The sequence below is a fragment of the Aulonocara sp. 'chitande type north' Nkhata Bay genome, linkage group LG20, assembly GCF_057382095.1.
Source record: "Aulonocara sp. 'chitande type north' Nkhata Bay isolate Kocher_YH1m ecotype deep benthic linkage group LG20, A_spYH_male_GT1.1, whole genome shotgun sequence".
NCBI lineage: Eukaryota > Metazoa > Chordata > Actinopteri > Cichliformes > Cichlidae > Aulonocara > Aulonocara sp. 'chitande type north' Nkhata Bay.
The window spans coordinates 25,369,700-25,390,414 of NC_141363.1; the positions used below are offsets into that span (position 1 = coordinate 25,369,700).

General features: G+C 38.1%; 2 protein-coding genes across 2 annotated transcripts in view; both read left to right on the top strand.

Moving 5' to 3' along the window:
* Positions 1–4,513, top strand: part of LOC147305705 (uncharacterized) — a 52,159-nt gene extending 47,646 nt beyond the window's left edge. Inside the window, exon 17 of the mRNA XM_086278465.1 lies at positions 2,252–4,513. Within this exon, the coding sequence (XP_086134591.1) occupies positions 2,252–2,353 (102 nt within the window). The 3' untranslated portion in view covers positions 2,354–4,513. The remainder of the gene's footprint in view (positions 1–2,251) is intronic.
* Positions 4,514–12,399: 7,886 nt separating this feature from the next.
* Positions 12,400–20,437, top strand: cbln4 (cerebellin 4 precursor). Its single transcript, XM_086277625.1, has 4 exons — positions 12,400–12,737; positions 13,313–13,708; positions 14,995–15,111; positions 18,086–20,437. Exons 2-4 carry the CDS (start codon positions 13,442–13,444, stop codon positions 18,281–18,283), a joined length of 582 nt encoding a protein of 193 aa, XP_086133751.1. The 5' UTR covers positions 12,400–12,737; positions 13,313–13,441; the 3' UTR covers positions 18,284–20,437.
* The last annotated feature ends 278 nt before the right edge of the window (positions 20,438–20,715 follow it).

Genomic DNA, 20,715 nt, shown 5'->3' on the forward strand with positions numbered 1-20,715 from the left:
TACTCATAAATGTTCAGCGTGCATAAAAGACAAGGAAGCGAATCAGCTAAAACACTGTTGAGAGGATTAAACTTCTACACTTTACCAAGTAAAAGAAAGTCTTTTGCTCCAGTTATACATAATTTTGAGCATCCCTGGCAGACAGTGAAAAATGTGAGGATAAAAGTATGCAAATAGACTAATCTGCACATCTGAGTATAATATTTCATGGTGAGAACAGTGTTAACCATTAGCTAACATCTTCCTTTTGCTGCTGGGGACTTTGCTGAATCTTACACCTGTGTAACTGTTTCTACGAACTGAAAGCACACAGTAATACAAATGCACTGACTGTCAGCTGTTACGCTTTAAGTATTTGGAAGAGCAAGGCTTGTGTTACAGCGCCAATGTCCTCCTTCATTTTTATTCTGAAACAGCAGCCACTACAAATACTCTTTGTCTTTAAATGTAGATCTTTGGATATATTTGCCATGGGAATTTTCTTATTTTAGTCCGAGGTCCTCCTTCATGAAGCTCTCAACTAATCTTAGCAGCAACAAGGTTTCTGCTGGGAAACCTAATTCCCCATCTACATAAATACAAACATGAACATTACATTTTTACATTGTCATTAAATCTACAGTACCAACAAAATAGCAGATACTATAAACAACTAAAGATGGGATGCTACAGGGAGCTACAAAAACAAGGGCTGGCGTTAGTGCATTAGCAGAGCTAAAGTCATTAGTGTCAGCTCTAATATACATGTTGTACATCTGGGTGAATATTAATGACTGAGTCGGCTGATAGCCACACAGCTGTGAATAAGTGTGAAGCATAAAATGATGCCAATCACACTGTGAAAGCGTGAGCTAGCTAACTGTGGCAAATTGTATGATATTCCAACTGCAGTAAATAAGTGATAACAACGGCAAGCTCGCTTTTTATTAGGCTGACTGCGATTTTTTTCATGCAGTGATATGCAGCTTTGCTTCAGCAGCTTGAAATGTGATATCTTTGGAAGTATATTTATTTAGTTTTTTGCTGACATGAGGTATAGCAATAGAATCAACAGCCAGGTTAGGTCTCATATACACAGTCTTAGTGAATGGTCAGCGACCCAGTGGCAACCTCTAAGTATGGCAGTACACAGTCACAAGGAAAGCGCTGAAACAAACACTAGTAGTATTTGCCGTTAAAGTAAAAGAAAAGGTTTCAAAAGGTGCGACTTTTACTTTGAAGACAAACTTGGATACACAGTTTCAATACTGCTCGGCGAATAGTATTTGTCTTCCATGCAAATGCAAGGAAACTGTGGCAATCGGGTATTAATTGAAGGGGGTTCTGTGTAGCATGATATACCTCATTGCCACCAGTTTTACCTACTGATTGCAAGTGGCCAGTTCTGCCAAGTGTTCAGGGAACACGCAATTTTCCCTTGGGACCAGTGGTTGCTAGGGGATCGCTGGCCAGTCTCTAAGACGCTTTAGTCATTTCTGACAGCTTAGCACAAAAACTGAAAAGACTTGATCATTAGAAAAGGTAAGAAACTCGCCTTCCAGCGCAGCATGTCTAACACGTAATAATTTGTAATGTCTTTACAAGAGCAAGATGTAAAGGAACAAATTCAATTAAGATGAAGCCCAACTGTGCTGAAGGCTGTTTCATATTATTAGTGAGCACATCCTGTGTGTGTTCAAGTCAGCTGTTTGGTGTGCGTTATAAGATTTATAGTACATAATATTTGCTTGTAAGTAAGCTTATGGTTAATTTCATTAGAGAAATTACACATTTGTAAAACATAACAAAAATAATACCAGGAAAGAGTAACAGCATATGGCTTCAGTCTGAACTTTAACCTGCACAGTCAACAGCATGCAGTCAGCAAATTAGTACGTTTAACCACTGTGACCCTTTGTAATAAACTTTGGCTTCAGAATGACTAACATTAGTATGCCAGTGACCCTTTTAACCACCTAGGTCTACCTATTAATTTGGCAGTACATGTCTGCATCATTGTATAAGGGCACTCAAGGATTGGGATGCATGCTGAGGCAGCATATGAGCTAATTAAATCAAAAGACTATTGTTAAGAAGAACATGCGCGGGCCAGGCACCACTTCACAAATGAAAGTGATTGCAGTTGTTAATTGTAAAACAATTTTTTTTACAAGCCCTGTGGTCATGGAAGATGTAACTGCTGCCACATTATTTTCATTTTATTTATTTATTTATTTATAAATCAGTAAACCTTTTTTTCTCTTCTGCATAGGTGAAATTTGGAGAACCGGCGGATCAAGACTCTCAGGAGCTCTTTGGCTTGCTTTGTCAGTTTGTGCATGACTTCAAAAGGGCACATGCTGAAGCTGTATGAGTTATAGAGTTATTGCACAGAGTACTTACATTAGTGAGGGCAGAGACTGCAGTGTTGCTTACTAAATGAAACTGATCCATCTTTGTTGTGACAATTATAGAAGTTTGAGGTACAGAACTATATGACACAGTGTAACTTAATTAGTTTTTTCAAACTGATGGTTTGATTTAGTTTTTTTTTTTTTTTTAATATATATATATTTCCTGAGTTGTACAGATATTTTATTAGATAATGGACAATGCATTCATTGTAGCAAATCCTATCCCTGGACAGCCTGACAGACTGACTATGTCACGGAAATCAATTTTGTGAATACAAACTGATTTATGTCACATCGTATCATATCATAGATTGGTTTGATTTGTGTTTACTGACATTTATTTTGAGACAAATCAGTAATGAAGGATGTAAAAGCCCTTGGTTGGAGCCAACACCCAGATGCTGAAGTGTGCTGTGAAAACTCACAGCTCTCTTTGCTGGCAGAAGCACAAACCCCCACCCCCTAAAAACAACTCATCAGAGGCCAGCGGAGGTGGGCATTCTTTGGGTGTGTGATTATTTTGAACATTCGGGTGTTCTTTGGTCGGGGACATTGCCTGTTCTGGTTCTCTGTTAGAAACTCCAAGGCTGGCTGTGATTCACATCTGCTATGTGGAAAAAAACCCCTAAAAACATGATCAGCAACATACATTTCGCTTTCAAACAGAAGAAAGGTCTTCTTATTGCCAGTTGGAACTGATTGATGTGCCTTTGTGTGTTTGACATTTTAATCAGTTAACAGAAAAAAACACTGTTTATACCCATAACTGTGAACGGTGGTGGCATAATGAAGAAGACCCCTCGCTGAGATGGAAAAGTTGCATATTTTTCCGTTCTAAAAGGAGAAACCAATTATTTTAATTAAAACTGTATCTGTAGAAACGGGTGATTCATTAGCAGGAAACATACAAAACGACTTTATAAAATATTTAGTTCATGCAGCTTTTGTTTCATACAGAATTGTAACTGGCTTTTGTGTTTTTGTGCTCTTCACTTCATGCTCTTGTATTGCATTTGAAATCGAAAACTGATAAATCTCATAACATTTAGCATTTAGAAAAAAAAATCAATACTAAAAGTTATTTCAGATTATGTGGCCTTCTATTTTATTGCTCTGAATTAGTTTTAGTTCTAAAAACTAAAAGATAAATATATTAACTATATTTTTTTCTACCCTTGTTATAACCTTGTGTTTCTGCAGCTTTCATTCATTTAACAGACATCTAACCTGAGTTCGGGTTGTGGGATTTAAAAGGCTGTGCAAAAAAAATCCTAACTGCAATGTAAATGATTGGACATTTTTTCCCAACTATTATTCCCTTCAGCCATGTGACATCTAAGATACAGTAATGTGCAAAAATCTTGAGCCACCTATGTTTTCTTCATATTTTGCTTCCAAGGAAACAGATTTTCTTGGATCTTTTTAAAAGTAGTATTGAGCAATAGCTCTCCAGGCTTTCTAAAGGTCATTCAAAGTTTTCCTTTGGACAGTGGCTGCTTTTTTGGTGCATTCCTTGTATCTGACAATTTTCAGAGGAATCCTTTTTTTGTTTGTTTGTTAAGCCACTTAACACCGATCTACGAATCATTCAAGCATAAAAAAGACACCCAAGTCAAAGGATGAATGAGTGTTATGTCTACAAAATAAACAACTTAGCAAAGAACTCATTTAACACACTGTTTCTTCCCATTTCTTTAGTTGAATTATATTTCATGTGGTGTACCTCGTGTTTAAAGAAATGAAGGAATCTGGACAAGGGAAGGACAAAAGTAGTAGTAGTAGTCAGACCTAAAATAACTGTCTATGGAAAATAATGTTTTTAAGAAACATGAAAAATCTGACAATCCATCTACTGTCTAATGAAGCCTCATCAGAAACTGTGTCAGTGGAAGGGTGGCTTTCAAGAAGCCATTTTTAAAGAAGGGAAACAGGGAGAAAAGGCCAAGGGAAGTGACACAATAGCTTAATTTTTCAGCATAACAATGATCTTAAACGTCTGTTTGTTAGGATGCCTGGGTCGTTGACCCAGGGTTTTTGAGTTTATTATATTATTTATACTTTCTAGTCTTTGGTTTCTTTGAGTTCTGTCTTATGGTTTATGTCTCTGTCTTCTTTAGTTGCTCTGTCTCCCCTATCACCTGTATCCCCTTGTCTAGTTCGCGTCTCTGTGTGTCCTTAGTTCCTATATCCCCGTGTTCAGTCAGTGTTTGTGTCTGCCCTGGTCCCACGTCTCTGTTCCCTCTGTAGTGCCTGCATGTGAGTCTGTGTTATGTGTTTCCTGTTTTACTTTGAAGGTCTCTGTCTTATCTCAGTGTGTTCAGTTTACGCTTCCTTTTGTCTCGTCAGTTCTGATTTGCCCCAGCTGTGTTTCCCTCCTGTTATTCATTCCCTGATTGCTCCTTCTGTGTATTTAAGCCCTGTGTTTCTCTGTGTCCGTGTCGCGATCTACCGTTTATTTTGCTGTGTGTTTTGTCAATCCGCTGGTGTTAGTTTATTTTTGACCTTTTTCCAGTTATGTTATGTTTGAGTTCAGCATTAAAGCTGTTTTGGTTTAAGTTCTGTCTCCGGAGTCTGCACCTTGGGTCCTATTCCTGTTTGCACACAGCCGGTACCTAACACTGTTAAGGTTCTCAGTCATCCAGATTTAAGTGTCTCCCCCCCCCCACAGGGCTGTGATTGGGTAGAGGATCATTAGGGGGTCCATTGTCCCTCTTGGGGGGACACTCCCACAGGGCTTAAATCCAATACAATACAGTGAAAACATACATGGACAGAAAAGCTTACACACTATCAGTCATGTATTGACCTCCCCAGAGACCTGTGGGATCATCTTGACAGAAAACAAAAGCAGCCAACACCCAAATAAGAGCTTTGAATAACTATTCCTTAAGACTAAAAGAATGCTTGTTTAAAGGAGTTCAGGCTATGTTGAAGAATAAATGTCGTCATACCAAATATTGACTTTCAATCAATCTGTTTTTACCTTACACACTATATTTACACAGATGATTGCGCATGTTTTCCTAAATCATTGGCCTATTTCCCATTTTCTTAGCAAAGTATAAAGAAATGGGGTGGCTCAAGACTTTTGCACAGCGCTGTAGAACTAAATTCTGTTTACAATATATAAATCTTAAATCCTGGTTTAAGCGAGGCACTCTTTACCTATGAACTCCTGTGGAGAAAGTTCATTAACAGGCGCCCGTGTGAAGGTGTTCATTATTCATTTTGTTGTTGCTGCTGCAACAACAAACAATTTGGCAACAGTTTTCTTTCAGAAAACAAAGCTTCACATTTGTTTGAGAGTCTGTAGTTTGTACTGCTTGAATCCCTCAGACCTACTTTCTCTCCTCTGACTGTTTCCACAGGAGGAGGCATTGTTACAGAGGTTTGTCCACTGGATCACGGTGACTTCCTCCGTGTTTGTGCACTGCGGTGACATGGTGTAAATCCATTTAAAATGTTAGCAGAGGCACATGCTGTGAAAATTTGTTTTGTGGTGCCATGTTGGACCGCAGTTCTATTTTGGGAAAGTTGAGTCTGAGTACGCCGCCTGTTTAATTGGCAGCAGAGGGAATAAAACAAATTCGCATTGGACCAAAAGTAAACTTGTTCAGGGTCACATCTCGGCGGCTTCTGTGTACCTGCCTAAAACTTTAAAGCTGCATTAATCAATACTTTATGTTAATACTGGATCAAATGACTTTCTAATGTGAAACGTGTCACTTATATCAGAAACCTTCTGAGAATTATCTCCAGAGGTTTTAAGGGCTTACATTGCGAGGAAAATGAGATGTGTGAGATCAGAGTAACAAGGGAGAGTACAGGTGTGTTTTAGATCAGGGTGGAAGCTATGATTATGTGCAAGCCTTTCTTATCAAGAGATTAAAAACTGTCTGCTGGCATACTAATCTGATAACCCATCCCCTTTTGCCCGACAACTTAGCCCCTGGGGACTGTGGCCAATGTTTGGGCTTCCAGTGCTGCCAGTGGATAGATTAAGACTTCCTGTTCTGAGTCATGGTTTATGAAAGCACAAACATTTATTTATTTAGTTATTTTTTTAAAAACTCATAGAAAAGGTGGTTCTAAGAAACTGAGAGGCTCTGTGTTGGCATATGGTAGACACTCCAACACGTTCTCACTATCAAAGCATAAAATTTTATGCTAGGTGACAAATCGTCGATATATTACGCTTCCGGGGACCCAACACGTCCCTATATTACGAGATCAGAAAAATGAGGAAACATGCAAACACTATCTAACGTCATTAAAGTGCTGGTTAAGGTTAGGGATCAGGTTAGGGTTAGAGCTGGAATACACGTGAATTACCATGGGAGCGTCATTCTACTGGATTTCATCCATAACCCGACGCGTAGAATAAGAAAGCGGCCGCGTCCACCTTTTGTGTTCCTCAGAAACGCCGCGGGACTTGACAAATCGTCATTATTTTACACCTCTGGACACTCTGAGCTGAACACTCACAAAGTATACCTAAAGTTTAGCCTGAATTATTGTCGGTCTTTCAGCAATGAAATCTTGTTGACTTCAATAAGACTTCAAAACAGTGATTGACAACGTGAACCTATTAGAGAAGCCTTACTGTTGTCACAAAGTGAGAAGCAGGGTCATTTTGTCATAGATTTCTATCATGCAATGTCATTTAGTTTGTTTCTTGGGTTATTTACTTGTTTTCTTATTACACTCAAACCCTTTAAGCATTTACTCTGTAAGTCATAACACACACACATCCAACATGATGGGGCTTTAACAGCTAAGTGCAATATAGTTTTTTAAAGAATTTCCGCTACCTAAATACACTTGAAAGAAAGGTGAACATTAAAAAAAACACAGAAACTAGCTCTGTGCAAATGGTAATAACAATAATTTCACTGTGGTGTTAAAAGGTTCTTGTTCTGCACCAAGAGGGACAAAAACTACGATTATAGGGTTGGGTTTTTATAATGATTAAGCAGCAGGCATCGCTGCTAATCAAAGTTATTTTTACACAAAAATTGTTGTGTCCAATGAAAGCACATGAGGCAGGCACTCTTGAGTCACACGGCCTAAACAAATGCCTGCTAATGATCGAGAGATACATGCTTTGCATTTAATCACACTTTGATAAAAAATAAGCGGTTTGAAAGTTGTTTTTTTCTGCATGTTAAAAAAAAAACCCACACACCTGAAAATCCAGGTTGATAATAGCATCCCACTTCTCCACGAAGGAGCAACCTGAAGACATTTCGCTTTAAGTTTACAAGGTTCAAGACTCAAAAGAGCACTGAATAGTGTGTCTGGCTGATATTGATTTGGAGACATATACTCCTAAATTGTTGATACAACCCCAGAAAAATATCCTTAGACAAATGTTAAAAGATTGCTGACAGATCCAGGCGGCCTCTGTTAGTGACTGACAGCTCAGATCCCTGATCGCCTCTGGCCTGCTCTCTGTTTTATTACTTTGAAAAGTGGCATATTTATGCTTAATTAGTTTTATATTATATGCAATGACAAATGAACATGAACTTTTCTGAAGAGTAACAAAGTGGTTCCTTGTGTGCGACAGGGCTGTTCAGAAGTGTCAATACAGTAGCTTAAATTCAGAGTACATTCACTCCTTTTAACGACTAATTAAGTTCCTTAGAGACATTTTTAAAGACCCACTGGTGGAACTTATTTTTTAAAATTTATTTTTCCATGTCTGATAATGTAACAATTTAAGTCCCCTATAGACAGCATTTGTTAAAAAGGAAACAATTGCTGTAGGGGACAGGTAAAATATTAATGTAATTTAACCCTATAATACCCTTTGTATCATATTTGCTACATTAGTTTCTGAGACCTCATCAGACCTACATCCAGATGAACAGAATCAACCTTTTGGGATTTACTTACCTGGATGATTGAACATGCATAAAGACAAGGGTTAATAAACATCTCAGTTACAAAAATTTTCTGGCTATTTTTTGATGGCTGGGTCTTACAGGGTTAAGCATTTGTAGAGACATCTCATCTTTAGGGTGAGTTTAGTTGCACCGTGGTCTGCTGAAACTGATGAAAAGTGTTTTAGATTCGTCAGGTTTTTCTAACACTGAATTACTAAAGTTCATCTCTGCCTGACACTGATTTACAACATGACACGTTTGAGATAATGTTATATGTGTTCCATTGTGAAGGGCTTTTCACAGCAGGAGCACGGCCGTCACTACTGATGGGAACAGCAAGGTCAGACCCAGGTACTCTAATAGCTGCTGGTGATTCCCCCCCTCCAAACACGACTGAGTGAAAGACAAAGGCTGTATACAGTTATTTCCGAAAAATTTATTCTTTTTCCACAACATTTCCACATTCAAATGCTTCTTCAATCAAATTTACAATTATGTCCCAGCGAACAAAGAAGGGGCCTTGAGTCTCTTGACCTTGGAGGTCTTGGTTTTGTTCCGCTGGCAGAGACACTTGAAAAGATTTTTCGTGGATATCCAACAAAATATACAATAATTCATTTTCTCGAAAATAATTTAGAAATCATCGTGGCGAGAAAGTGAAAGAAGGATTATGAGAGCAATCATGAGTTCCACTTCTCATAAAAAGAAAAATTCTAATTCAAATAATTCACACTGGAGAGGTGACACAGACGTTTCGAACACAAATCTCTGAGAGAACATCCACACAGTCACTTGTGTGCACAGCCTGCGCAAAGATAGCTTCAGCTTTAAGCTCAGTGACTGGATGTTTACGTGAAGACTTTACCTTTGGCTTTGTATTTAAAGAAGTAGATATATTCTGTGATCATTTAACCAGGAGACTTTTCATGCCGATCCAAACTATCGAAGTGATCCAACTGTGAGTCATGTGGCATTGCAAGAAAGACATATATTGAACATTTACTTCTAGATACAGGCCCACTCAAATTCATCCTCTGCTTTGCATCTCAGTGGCAAAGTTACCTGACAGCGTTAACCTATGTGGGAATGGAGAGTGCAAACTAGAGGAAGCTACTGTAACTCGTTAACTGTGTGTCACCGACATTTTTGTTTTATTCACAATGTGTAAACAGCTTCATAAACAGGGGGCGCTTTGAGGACACTTATGAGACAATAACACATCGGCTTATTTTTAATAAACTGTGTGAACTCGAAATTCCATTAACAAACAAGCTAACAGGTCTGCTTTAGTAAGCAGCCCACAAAATCATTAGCCCAGGGAGGTTTTCTTTTTTGTTTGTTTGCTTTTTTATGTCCTTTGCATAAATTCTTAATGGAATAAAAAGGAGGCGGATATGGATAGGATTTTATCGATGCCTATGCCATTATTCGTTTCAATTCTTTATTAAGAATTGAAAAGGGAGAGCATACAAGGCTTCCTGCAGAAACATCACTGCTGTTTCAGAACTATAGTCATTTATAAACACAGTTCCCAATTCTAGGTTCTAGTAAATGCAGTTTTTTTCTTCGCCGCAGCAGATCAGCTGACTCCATCTTACCTCATCCTCCTTTTGTCATACCAACCATCTGTGTGTCCTCCTGCACTACATCTTCTGTGTAATCTGCCTTTATCTAATCATCCTTTATCTAATATATGAACTGCCCATCTCAGCTATTCCTTTAACTTCGTTTCCAAACTGCTTAACCTGAGCTGACCCTCTGACATACTCATTTCCAATCCTGTTCGTCCATTGGTCATTCCCAATGAAAATCTTATGTTAACCCTTTAAAACTTGAACCATGGAATAACTGCCAGAAATCTTTAATTTTTTCATAATGAAGTGTTTGTTGAACCTTTAGACAAAATGTCTAAAAAAATATATATCAAATTTTAATTTGCATGTATAAGTTTTAATTTGTATCACATTTGCTACATTAACCATATTTTTGCAATTTAGCTATTAAAAATCTGTCAAATTTATATCATTTTTTGATGATGCAGAAGTCTCAAAAACTCACAAAAACACGTATCAAATACGATATGCACTTTCATCAAGTCTTTATTTTTTGACAACAAAATAGAGACCTATGACTTTAAATTAAAATTACATAAAGATTAAATTTAATTTAAAAAAATATGGCACCTAGGCAGCTGATCCGTCTCTGACAGTGTTATACATTCAGCATTTGTATTATTATTAATAATAGTTTGGGGAGAAAGTAGCATGAAATGGGATTTTTACAACATTCACATGCACAGATGTACTTTGAATATTTAGCTCACTGAAGCTTGACTATACACAGCACATTCTCTGACTTTATGCTGATCATTTGCATCTGCAGTTGCTTTTTTCATAATCTCTATAAAAAGATATACGAATATTTAGAACTGAGCAACAGAGTACAGAAAGTTTTCTGGTTTCTGTTTATACTCTGAGTTGACCAAACATGTTTAAGAAGGCTAATGAAGCTTTATTTTAATAAGTGCTTTTTTCATAATGTATCTACATTTGTTAACAGTGACTGTTGGTTAAAACACAAATCATTTGCCCAAATATCCTGCTGATAGACCGGAAGCCCTGAAATATTGGACAATGCCTCCAGAGACCAAACGATGTTTTCTTCATAATATGATGCACTGGAGTTGTATTTCACAGCTCTTTATTAAAATTTTCATCATGCTAAAGTAACCCGAAGCTCCTTTTAGTTCATAAATTCACTTCAGGTATTAATGGCTAAAGTTGGAGTCTCGGTCTGTCAACAGAAAATCCGCACAACTTTGCTGCCTAGTGAAAAATTTCAAAGGAAAGTGGTTCTTAGCACAATACACGCCATCCTCTCCCAGCTCTGCAAACTCCATTGCCATGGAAACATATTGACATGCACGACATTTGGCACGCAACCATTTGTCAGAGCTTGGTGATGACACAAATCTCACACAATGGCAGCTACTACTCAGGTTAGAGTAGTGATGTCCTCAGGTTGTCAAATGGACTGATGCCCCAAATGCCTGACAGGTAAAGACAGATTCATCTGCATTCACAGATCTACAGCTTTGAGTCCAGACAGCAAATATTTCAGTCCGTTTTCAGATTTAAAAAAAAAAACACGGTGTCACCATGCTCTTTTGTGTTGTAAAACTGTCCAAAACAAAACCAGATCATATTTTTTTTCCATTTGTTCCATTGGCAGAACAAATATTATGAATATCTGCTTTTTTCCATGTGCTTTGCACCTGAAATCTGTTAATGACAAGCTCTCAGCATGTTCTGTTTTTAAGCAGCATTAATATGTTAAACACTTGTCACCATATTGTCTATTAGAGCGGGCTGATTTGTGTCAGGGTTCAGCTCCATTTGGTTGTTGGATGCTTGCTTGATTTTACCATTTAATCATTTTTAACAGTGCAACCTTGTGATCTCTCGTTGTTCAGCCACAAAGATCAAAAAGCGGCTTTCATAAGCGAGGATTTAATGATAAAGCAAATGAAAGCCTAACACCAAATGTGCTTTTTAGAATTCAGGCTTATTTTAGTTTAATGACACTGTCTACATCTTTCACTATCTAGCAATTGCACTGTGGTATATTGCAAGGCTACTGTCTGTAATGGTCTCAACTGATTCATTATCTGTATAGTACTTTATCCATGTAGCTAAATTAATCAGTTTGCAAAGCCTGACTTGACTTATGAACCCTCTCCTCAGAAAAATTTGAAACTAACTGAAACTCTAAGCGATTTATTGTTGACTTTTAAGGTGCAGCAAGCTCAATTAAAACTGAAAGAGACAGGCCATGTAACACTTTGTAAGTCAGAGGAAGGACGTTAAAATTGATCTGTTTTTTTATGGAGAGCATATAGTGACACAAGGACAGAGGTGACGTGCTCACATCTCTAATCTCTTGTCAATATTCTCTCAGGACACTTTGGGTGTCTTGTTGATTTAATGCAGCATACAAAGACAGACAAGTACAATTTTACATCAGATGATGCTGAGTGATAAATGTATGAAGCCTAAATCCTGTTATACCAAATCAAAACAGCCATTCAGCTCACAAGAGATGCAGGTAAAATTAGTGAAATTAAAGTAGAGGTCTGTAAGTAGGTGTGGAATGTTTTTGCCTTCCAGATCCAGAAATAAGTTGAATTTTTTTTATATATTTGTTTATTTTTTAATTTTAAAGCTGCAAGTAGTGAAGACAGTGCTGGATTCAAGAATGATAGCAACAACATAAAAGTCCCATCAATGACTTATGTGAAAGATCATAGTACCATGAGTCAAATTCAGCCCACCTGTGCAATGAGATTATGATGAGTCACCACATTACAGTGAAACCTGCAGCCGGAGTGGACAGGGAGATACCAGGGAAGTGAAACTCCTGCTTGGTGACAGATGCAGCGATGTACTTCCATCATAGAGTAATTTAAAACTGTGAAATCATCAGAAATATGTTTGGGGATAATTATTTAAGGAGTTTGTTTCTGGATCAGAGGAAAGGACCGGAGGAACTATCAATATATGTTCAGTGTCTGTTCAGTTTTCATCATTAATACGGTCATTTGTTGAATGTATACTTTGCTTTGTGGTTATTTAATGAGGAAATAGAGGAATGAAAGCTTTAGGGAATTTACGCAGCGACCGTTAATTATAACTTCTAGCACACGTGCGTGCGTAAAGTGGATGGCTGGGCGCGCACACAAGCAGCATATCACTGCGGAACAGATATTGTCAGACGCGTTATTTGGAGTGGGAGTGAAGGCTATGGACGATTTATCGACTGATCCCCTCACGCACTGGATGGTCTACTTTTTTCTGATCCACGAGCTTTTAATAAAGTCTACCTGAAAATGAGACGCATAGAAAACAATCGGTGATTTTCGTGTTTTTCAGGTTTTTTTTGTGGGGGGGTTTCTTCAAAAGAAGATTTAGACTTTAAAGGGATTCTGCTTTTTTGTTTGTGTTTCACTTGGATATGGCACATCTTTGGATCCAGTAAGCGAATTTTACAGCGTCAGACGCGTCTGCAGCGGGGGAGAGCAGTGGAGGGACACGGAAACTTGTGTGGTGCAGGAGACGGTCTCTGAATCTGCGCTGCCACAGTTGTCACAGACAGAGAAGAGCCATGGTTACTTCACTCCTACTGATGCTCAGCTGGACTGTGATCTCTGAGGTTGTGAGAGCTCAGAATGACACGGAACCGATCGTCCTGGAGGGCAAATGTCTCGTGGTCTGCGACTCTAATCCGGCAACGGACTGGAAGGCTTCATCCTCTCCGCTCGGCATCTCGGTGCGCGCCGCCAACTCCAAGGTGGCTTTCTCTGCAGTCCGGAGCAACAACCACGAACCGTCGGAAATGAGCAACAAAACAAGAATAATCTACTTCGATCAGGTTAGGACCGTTTTTTGTTTTTTATTTTTTTTTCATGAACAACACTAATGACAAAAGTGGTTAAATATATATTAATAGCACTTTCAAAATCTTTCCTGTCTTTTCCATAAAATTTCCCTATGAACGAAGGTACTTGGGTCTATTGTTTTAGTACAAATATTTATCTTTAAGCCCAGTTTTGACTTTGACAGAACATGTTTGCAGCTTTAAGTATAGCTGCAGCTCAGTTTAGTTTGAAGCTGGTTTCTGGTGGCATCGGTTGGCATGTGGACACCGTTCAAGTGCACATAATCACACGCAAGCAGGCTTGAAAGTGACTGGATTATGTTTGAGGGCGGGCATCCTGCAGAGCCTGAACACGCACCCATCATTTTGCCTCAAGCTACCCCCGCCACGCACGCGCGCACTCGACTACGCGCGCCATCCACACATTCACCTACATAAATACACCCAAACAAATCAAGCAGCAGCGAAAACAACAAGAACTCGATTAGTCATGCATCGGTGGGCAGTGTAAGGTGTTTGTAACCATATCACACAACTGATCCTCTGCCCTCTCATTTACATGACATTACATAACGTGATCTTTTGGTGTCATACTGCACTACCAGAGATATGATTGGTGTGGATCATGCATGCTGTTGCCATGAAAGCAACCCATGTCAAAGGTCCTGGCTGAGTCTTAACAGGTGGAATTCAAGTGTATGAGATTCTGCAGGAGCCTTTCATGCCTACAGCGATAACCCAGTCAAGTTCACATTCCATATTATTTTAAATATTCTATGTTTATATGACCGTAGGATGAAAATATCTCCTTCATATACCAGTGTGTTCATTTTGAATTGTTTTTAACATACAGAAGTAGCCAATGTTATTTCTACTGTTTGTATCTTAATAGAAATAGTTTCTCAGTCACTTTAAACCTGAACAAAAGAAATTCTCTTGTTTTTGTTGCTGCAAAGTGGAATTAATCTATAAAATCTGTTGTTGGGTTCCGGCTATCATCTAGTTTACGCATCACTTGTTTTTTTGTGGAGTTGGAAATTCACTTGCTAGGTTTAGGTCTCTCGAGAAGGAAGCCTGAATTAAATGTTTTTTGAAGTGTGTCACACTCACTTTGTGTCTGATCAGGAAAGCGACCTGGTAGCCACAACAGTGAAGTGTGCTTGGCTGATGTCCTATTTAAATATTTAATCCCAAAGCCCATTTGAAATTAAAACCTTTATTGAAGTGCTGAGTATATAAACACCTTTGTCGCATTCTTTGTTTCCTCCCTCCTTTCACAGGTTCTTGTGAATATAGGAAACTACTTCACATTTGAATCAGTATTTCTGTCCCCGAGGAAAGGAGTCTACAGTTTTAACTTCCACGTGATTAAAGTGTACCAGAGCCAAACCATACAGGTATCACTTTATGTTCATTTTACACATCTGTGCAGTTGACTCAATTGTAAAACCCCATTTCAGTGTCTGGCTGGGACAAAATATCTTTCTCTGGGACAATAAAGAAATTATTTGCGCAGGGAAGAACACCTTACTTCTGGAAAAGGGAAAACAATAAATTGCATTATTATTCCAATTTATTATTCGGACACTACCACTGACTCCAAATCCCATCACACAAAATCTCAATAGAAAAGCACTGGCACCAACTAATACTACGAACAACTACTAATGAAGGCAAGGTGGACCTAAAATTCATTTTAAGATAATTATTTCTATTTACTTATTTATTTAATAGATTTTTGCATGTAATCTGCAATAGAAAACATTCAGCGACATTTGAAAAAAAAATGCTGTCTCACTATCAAAACCTCATTGATTGGATTAATTGTTTTATTCCATGAATCACCACCACCGCATTTCCACACCCACACACATTAAACAAAAAGCACAAACACCTCATACTGATATGACTTGAAAAAATGTGTTAGGTTAAAGGTTTGAATAAACCTGCTCGATGCCAAGGTTATATTTTCGGTGACTAACTAACGAGAATTTCATTTGAATTTAAAATGACCATGTTGAAATATAATGGCTTAAAATACAATTACCTCTGCAAATATTTAATTGTACAAATGCCAAAGTTCATCCGCCTTGATAAGAATATTAAGTAGCTAAAGTGGAAAAAAAAAAATGAACTAGGAAGGTAACACACAGTAGTTGGTGATATGCATCATTGCTGCTCTTGGTTTTCTCAGATACACGTGCTACATTCCCATGTCAGTGCATTTGTTTCACTAGTATCATGAGCCTTTGTATTGCCTCAGTTTGAAGCTTCTTAATAAGTAATTTGCTGTCAAATTCTGATTTTAGGTTAATCTGGATCACACTATCTCACCTAGTGATTCCTCCATTAAAGTATTATGATGAAGATGATTTTAAGGGAGAGATTTTATCCCCATCAGCACACATGATTTTCTTTGGTGCGATAACAATTTTTTGGAGGATTCTGATAGGCAAAATTCATGTGTCTATGAGCACATCTGTAACCAATTTGCTTGATGTTCCTTTGCCCCCAGCGATGCTGCTTAGAACAGAAAACAGGAAACTAGTGCAGCATTTCTTCCCCCTTACAATTTTGGTTGTTTGAGAGTTAGTAACACCCGAGTTTGCATTACTGGCAAGCCAGCGTTCTTGTAAAAGCAAAAGAAAAATTAATGTTGCTAAAAGTTTTGTTTTTCTAATTTGAACATTTTTAATGTTTTACTCCTTTATTTCATTACTTTGAAGAGTAATTGTCTCTTTTTGAGTTTTGGTGGGGTATTTGATACCTTTTACTTTTTCAATAGAGCACTACAGAGAATTTTCCTTATATAAAGTGCTTTGCCAGTTGTCAGTGTATGGATGAGTAGTAACGTAACTTCTCTCAGAACCTGTAGACTGCTTTTATGTCAGAACAATATGATGTTAATTCTGGCTCTCTGATGCCTCATTTAATAAGTCTTCCACTCCAATAGAGTGACAACAGTGAGCAACAATAGCAAATGTTACCTTGGAAATGAAGTCTACTAATCATCAACTAGCGCAAAACAGACTCAACTAAATTGTAGCTAGCAGACTGTAGCGTCCTTGCTTATTGAAACTGTTGCTTGAAAACTTCCTCACGAAATAACGAACTAGCGTTTACATTTAAGTAGAAACGCTAGTTGGCTAGCTTCTAAAATGATCTCGTCACTTAACAAATTAGTATTTTAATCAGGTTCACTTATACATTATATCAAAGCTGTGCAATATTACGTTGACACAAAGTACAGATAAGCTATACAGATAAAAGTATTGGACCAGACCTCTTAATAGTGTTTTCACTGCCATTGTCACAAGTGTATACAATCAAACACATAGCCGTGCAGACTGCCTTTACAAACATTTGCCAAAGAATGAGTCGTTCTACAGAATTCACTGAATTTGAATACTGCGATAGGATGCCGCTGTGGAAAAAGGTAAGTTTGTGAAAAAATTTCCCTCCAAGATATTCCACAATCATCTTTAAGTGGCATTATTAAAAAGTGGAAGCATTTAGGAATCACAACAAACCATTTAAATGACTGAGTTATAATGGTGCCTAAAAGCCACCAACACACTGACTCAGTAACTGCAGAGTTTCAAACCTCGTCTGGCATTAAAATCTGCCGGGCATCCGTTGGGCATCTTTCTTCGCCTTTAGACAATAATTCTGATGGCAAAAGAGCCAAACGGGACAGCCAAAAGGGGGAAAAAAAAAAAAATCTGCGGGGAGCTTTGTGGTATGGGTTTCCAGGGCTGAGCCGCTCCTGTAGGTGTAATGTGTAGGTAGCCCTCTAATCTCACTAATCAGCATATATCTGCCATAATTAGCTGTCAGTGCAAAGCAGACCAGTCCCAAGCTAAACTCTAGAAGAAAGTCAGCTTTTAAATAAAGTTAACTTTATTTAACTTTGCAACAGTTCCTTGATGGTTGCAGCAACTACCATTAACACAAAAATGATAGTGCTGATTGACACATGACGAGGTGCTAAAAACATTAGAGGATAAAGCGATCCAAAAGGCAAAGTGCTCCTAAAGTCAATTTTGCACTGTTTGTTAGCCACTGTAGCTACCTTATAAAACACATGCAGATATAATCTCATGTACATCTCAATGTTGCCTTTAAAAAATATTCACTGCTGCAAAAGGGGTTAAAAAAAAAAAGGAGAAAAGACTTTATATTCCTCCCTCTTCCACTCTGTACACAGTAAGTGCACTTAAGTGTTTGTATAGTGGGTTTAACATTACCGTCTCCATGTAAGAGGTCAAGTGACATAATTACAAATAAGAAATAAACTATGCTGACCCACATCTTAGATTCCGTTTTTCCTGCTGTACTCTTGCTAATTGTTACTTCTGTTGGATCATCCAGGTGAACTTGATGTTGAATGGGAAACCAGTCATCTCTGCCTTTGCGGGTGACAAAGATGTAACTCGCGAGGCAGCCACTAATGGAGTTCTGCTCTATCTTGAAAAAGAGGACAAAGTCTACCTAAAGCTGGAGAAAGGAAACCTAGTTGGTGGATGGCAATACTCAACATTTTCTGGCTTTCTTGTGTTTCCTCTGTAAAAAAGAAAAAAACAAAAGAAAAAAGAAAAAAAAAAGAAAAGAAGATTGTAAGCTTACTGACTTCTTCATAATGTGTTGTCACAGTATAATCAAAACATTGCTGCTGCATCAGTTGGATCTTGCCAAAATGTTGAAAAATGATAGATGGAAATGGATCCCAACATAGAGAGGAAAATAAGACTTTGGAAATGGTTCACGTTCGCTGGAAGTGCTGTGTCCCCGTCCAGATGAAAGAGAGACTTGAAATGTTCCCTATCGCTACTGTATGTTCCTGTCACTCAAGCAGCCTCAGAGAGGAACACTAAAACATCTCAAAAGTACTTTTCAGACTTTCACTTGTCGGAATATGTTTAGCATACTGATGTTTTTTCCCATGACAGCGGTTGCATTCAAAGACATCTGCCTTTTGAGAGTAAACCGTATGCCTGTTACCTGTGTAGCTTGTCATCAACCAAGTATTTGTATTGCTAAGTAATGGGGAATGTCTTTTCTGGACCAAATTGTTCCAGGATACGTGAGGGATAGCAGTAATGTAGGTCACCGATTGCCTAAAACAATGCTATTGGAAATTCCTTAATCAAACAAAGTAATTTAAAATTGATTTAAAAATTGCTGAAGTGGCCACAAGCCACATCACCTCGCAGGCTTAACCTTCAGAATTTTACTAAACGAGGCCCACGAACACAGAAAATTACCACAAAGGGCTTTAAATTACCATGAAGAGAAAAAGATCAAATGATCCACAAAGACATGCAGCTAAACCACAGTAGCACAAAAAGATACAAAATGAGCACAAAACATACAAATAAACAAAAACAAACTGATTGAAAGGACACACAAAGAAAATGTGAGGAGTCTGCTTTCAGTCGGATCTCATTCCTGGCACATTGACGCTCAAGTTGTGAGATAAGTACAGGGTGTCCTTTGGTGTAGTGACGCATCAGGTCACAGGGGCTTGTTTAAAAGTGAAACCATGATGTTTTTCTATACCTAACTGAGTTTTGGTAGCTAAACTTAATCGATCAACAAGCGAAAACAGAATAAAACACATTTGTCAGGGAAATATGATTCATGCCAACTGTTTTAATAGGACACTTTCTTCTCCGTGTTCAGTTACGCCGGGCAGTCAGACTTATTTCAGGTAGGAATTTGGCTTTCAACCACAATGAAAGCAAGACAAATCTAATAAAACAATTCTTTTGCATTAATCTTTTTGCTGTGAAGCTCTCCTTTTGTTTGGTGGTATTTTGCTTTTGACCCTCTGTAGAAGCCAAAAGTTTCGTGCTGTTTATTTCAGCACAAGCTTAAATTAAGAAACGAGAGCTTTTAGTCAACAATAGGAAGAAGTAAAAGTCCTTAAAGGTTTCTTTAGGTGAGTCAGCAGAAGGACCATTAATGATTGCTTTCAGCTGCTTTTGTCTCCAAGGCTCTCTCAACCAATCTGCTTTCAGCAGTGTGCAGCCGAGGTGGCGGTTGATTGCTTCAGCTTTCCATCACTCTTCCTGTGATTACCGCGCAGATCTCAGAAGGCGCAGAAATCCTCTGCTGCCTGGGCCTTTTGTTGTGCCCTGTGTGTAACTTCTTATATCTTGTGATGGAAGCTTCTGGCCGGTTGCCTTTACAAGAAAGGCTTTATGGTCAAAAACACTCCCTATTCTGTCCTGTACGAGATCCTGGTATCCCGAACCAACTCTATGCCTTTATTTTTTGTCTTTTATTTGAATTTTAAATAAAGGACTATTTTTTTTTTAAGTAAATGCATGATGTTTGTTAAGTTGACCATGCTAAATAGTCAAGATAACATAATAGCATAATCAAGCAGTACAGTTTTGCCTCATCCAATGCGTCAAGGCACCACTGCTAACCCAGAGTTAATGGAGAACCAAAGCAGAGCAAAAATCAAGAAAGATGGTAGACTTAAATATGTCAGGTGGCCAGAAGCATGACTTTAAATGAGGACTAGTGCTGCGCTCGATTTGCTTAATTGTTTAATTAACTGGCAACTGTGTGCCAAAAAGCTCACGAAATCAACTATGATGACGGCATAGGTCAGTGTTATGTTTACAGTGTGTTCGTTTTTCTGCCCAGAGGGCAAAAAAGAAAATAAGAAAAAAATAGAAAAAAAAAAGAAATTAGATACTGCAGTAAGGGAAAGATTATGGCTTTGGTCAAATGTGAATAAAGTAAATCGTGCTTCATGTCTCTGTTGCCTTTTTTCTATAGTGAACAAAGACCATAATCTCTCCCTGACCTTAACCAAATGCTGAGTGCCTCCACACAACCATGGAAAGTGTTAAGAATGAATCAGTGGCGACTGCAGATATTGTACTGTAAGAGCGCAAATATGTTTCTGATTACCTGCAGATAATTGGATTTGTGTTAAAATGCACTCGTTCAAAATTCAAAGCATAAAAAACAAAATTCCTACATGT

Excerpts from the sequence above, each read along its gene's own strand:
- cbln4 (XM_086277625.1), top strand. The coding sequence starts at position 13,442 with ATGGTTACTTCACTCCTACTGATGCTCAGCTGGACTGTGATCTCTGAG. Across the intron at positions 13,709-14,994 it reads GAATAATCTACTTCGATCAG|GTTCTTGTGAATATAGGAAA; the intron begins GTTAGGACCGTT and ends CTCCTTTCACAG. Across the intron at positions 15,112-18,085 it reads ACCAGAGCCAAACCATACAG|GTGAACTTGATGTTGAATGG; the intron begins GTATCACTTTAT and ends TGGATCATCCAG.